We start from the raw sequence: 276 nt of genomic DNA on the forward strand, positions 1-276 counted from the left end.
CGATACTGTAGACCATGATCGTATAGTTAGTGCGATGCAAGAGATGGATATACCATCACACATCATTCGATGGTCAGCATCTTTCCTGAAAGGACTCCAAGCCAAGGTACGAGTAAACAGTAAATCCTCTCCTTTAGTGCTTTTCCACCGTGGCGTGCCACAAGGAACAGTTCTCGGCCCGCTTATGTTCATTATAGCCATGAACGCACTAAGCAAACGACTATCCCAAGTTCCCTTATTATTTCATGTTTTTTTCGCCGATGATCTCACACCAGC

The 276-nt window shown here is 44.9% G+C and overlaps 1 protein-coding gene across 1 annotated transcript; it reads left to right on the forward strand.

Moving 5' to 3' along the window:
- Positions 1-34: 34 nt before the first annotated feature.
- Positions 35-274, forward strand: TM35_000041240 (Tbingi protein; the record flags this gene model as incomplete). Its single annotated transcript, XM_029022318.1, has 1 exon — positions 35-274. A coding segment is annotated over one exon (240 nt), but the record flags the coding sequence as incomplete, so codon positions are not given.
- Positions 275-276: the final 2 nt, after the last annotated feature.

The sequence above is a fragment of the Trypanosoma theileri genome (genome assembly GCF_002087225.1).
Source record: "Trypanosoma theileri isolate Edinburgh chromosome Unknown TM35_Tth_4_V1, whole genome shotgun sequence".
Classification (NCBI taxonomy): domain Eukaryota; phylum Euglenozoa; class Kinetoplastea; order Trypanosomatida; family Trypanosomatidae; genus Trypanosoma; species Trypanosoma theileri.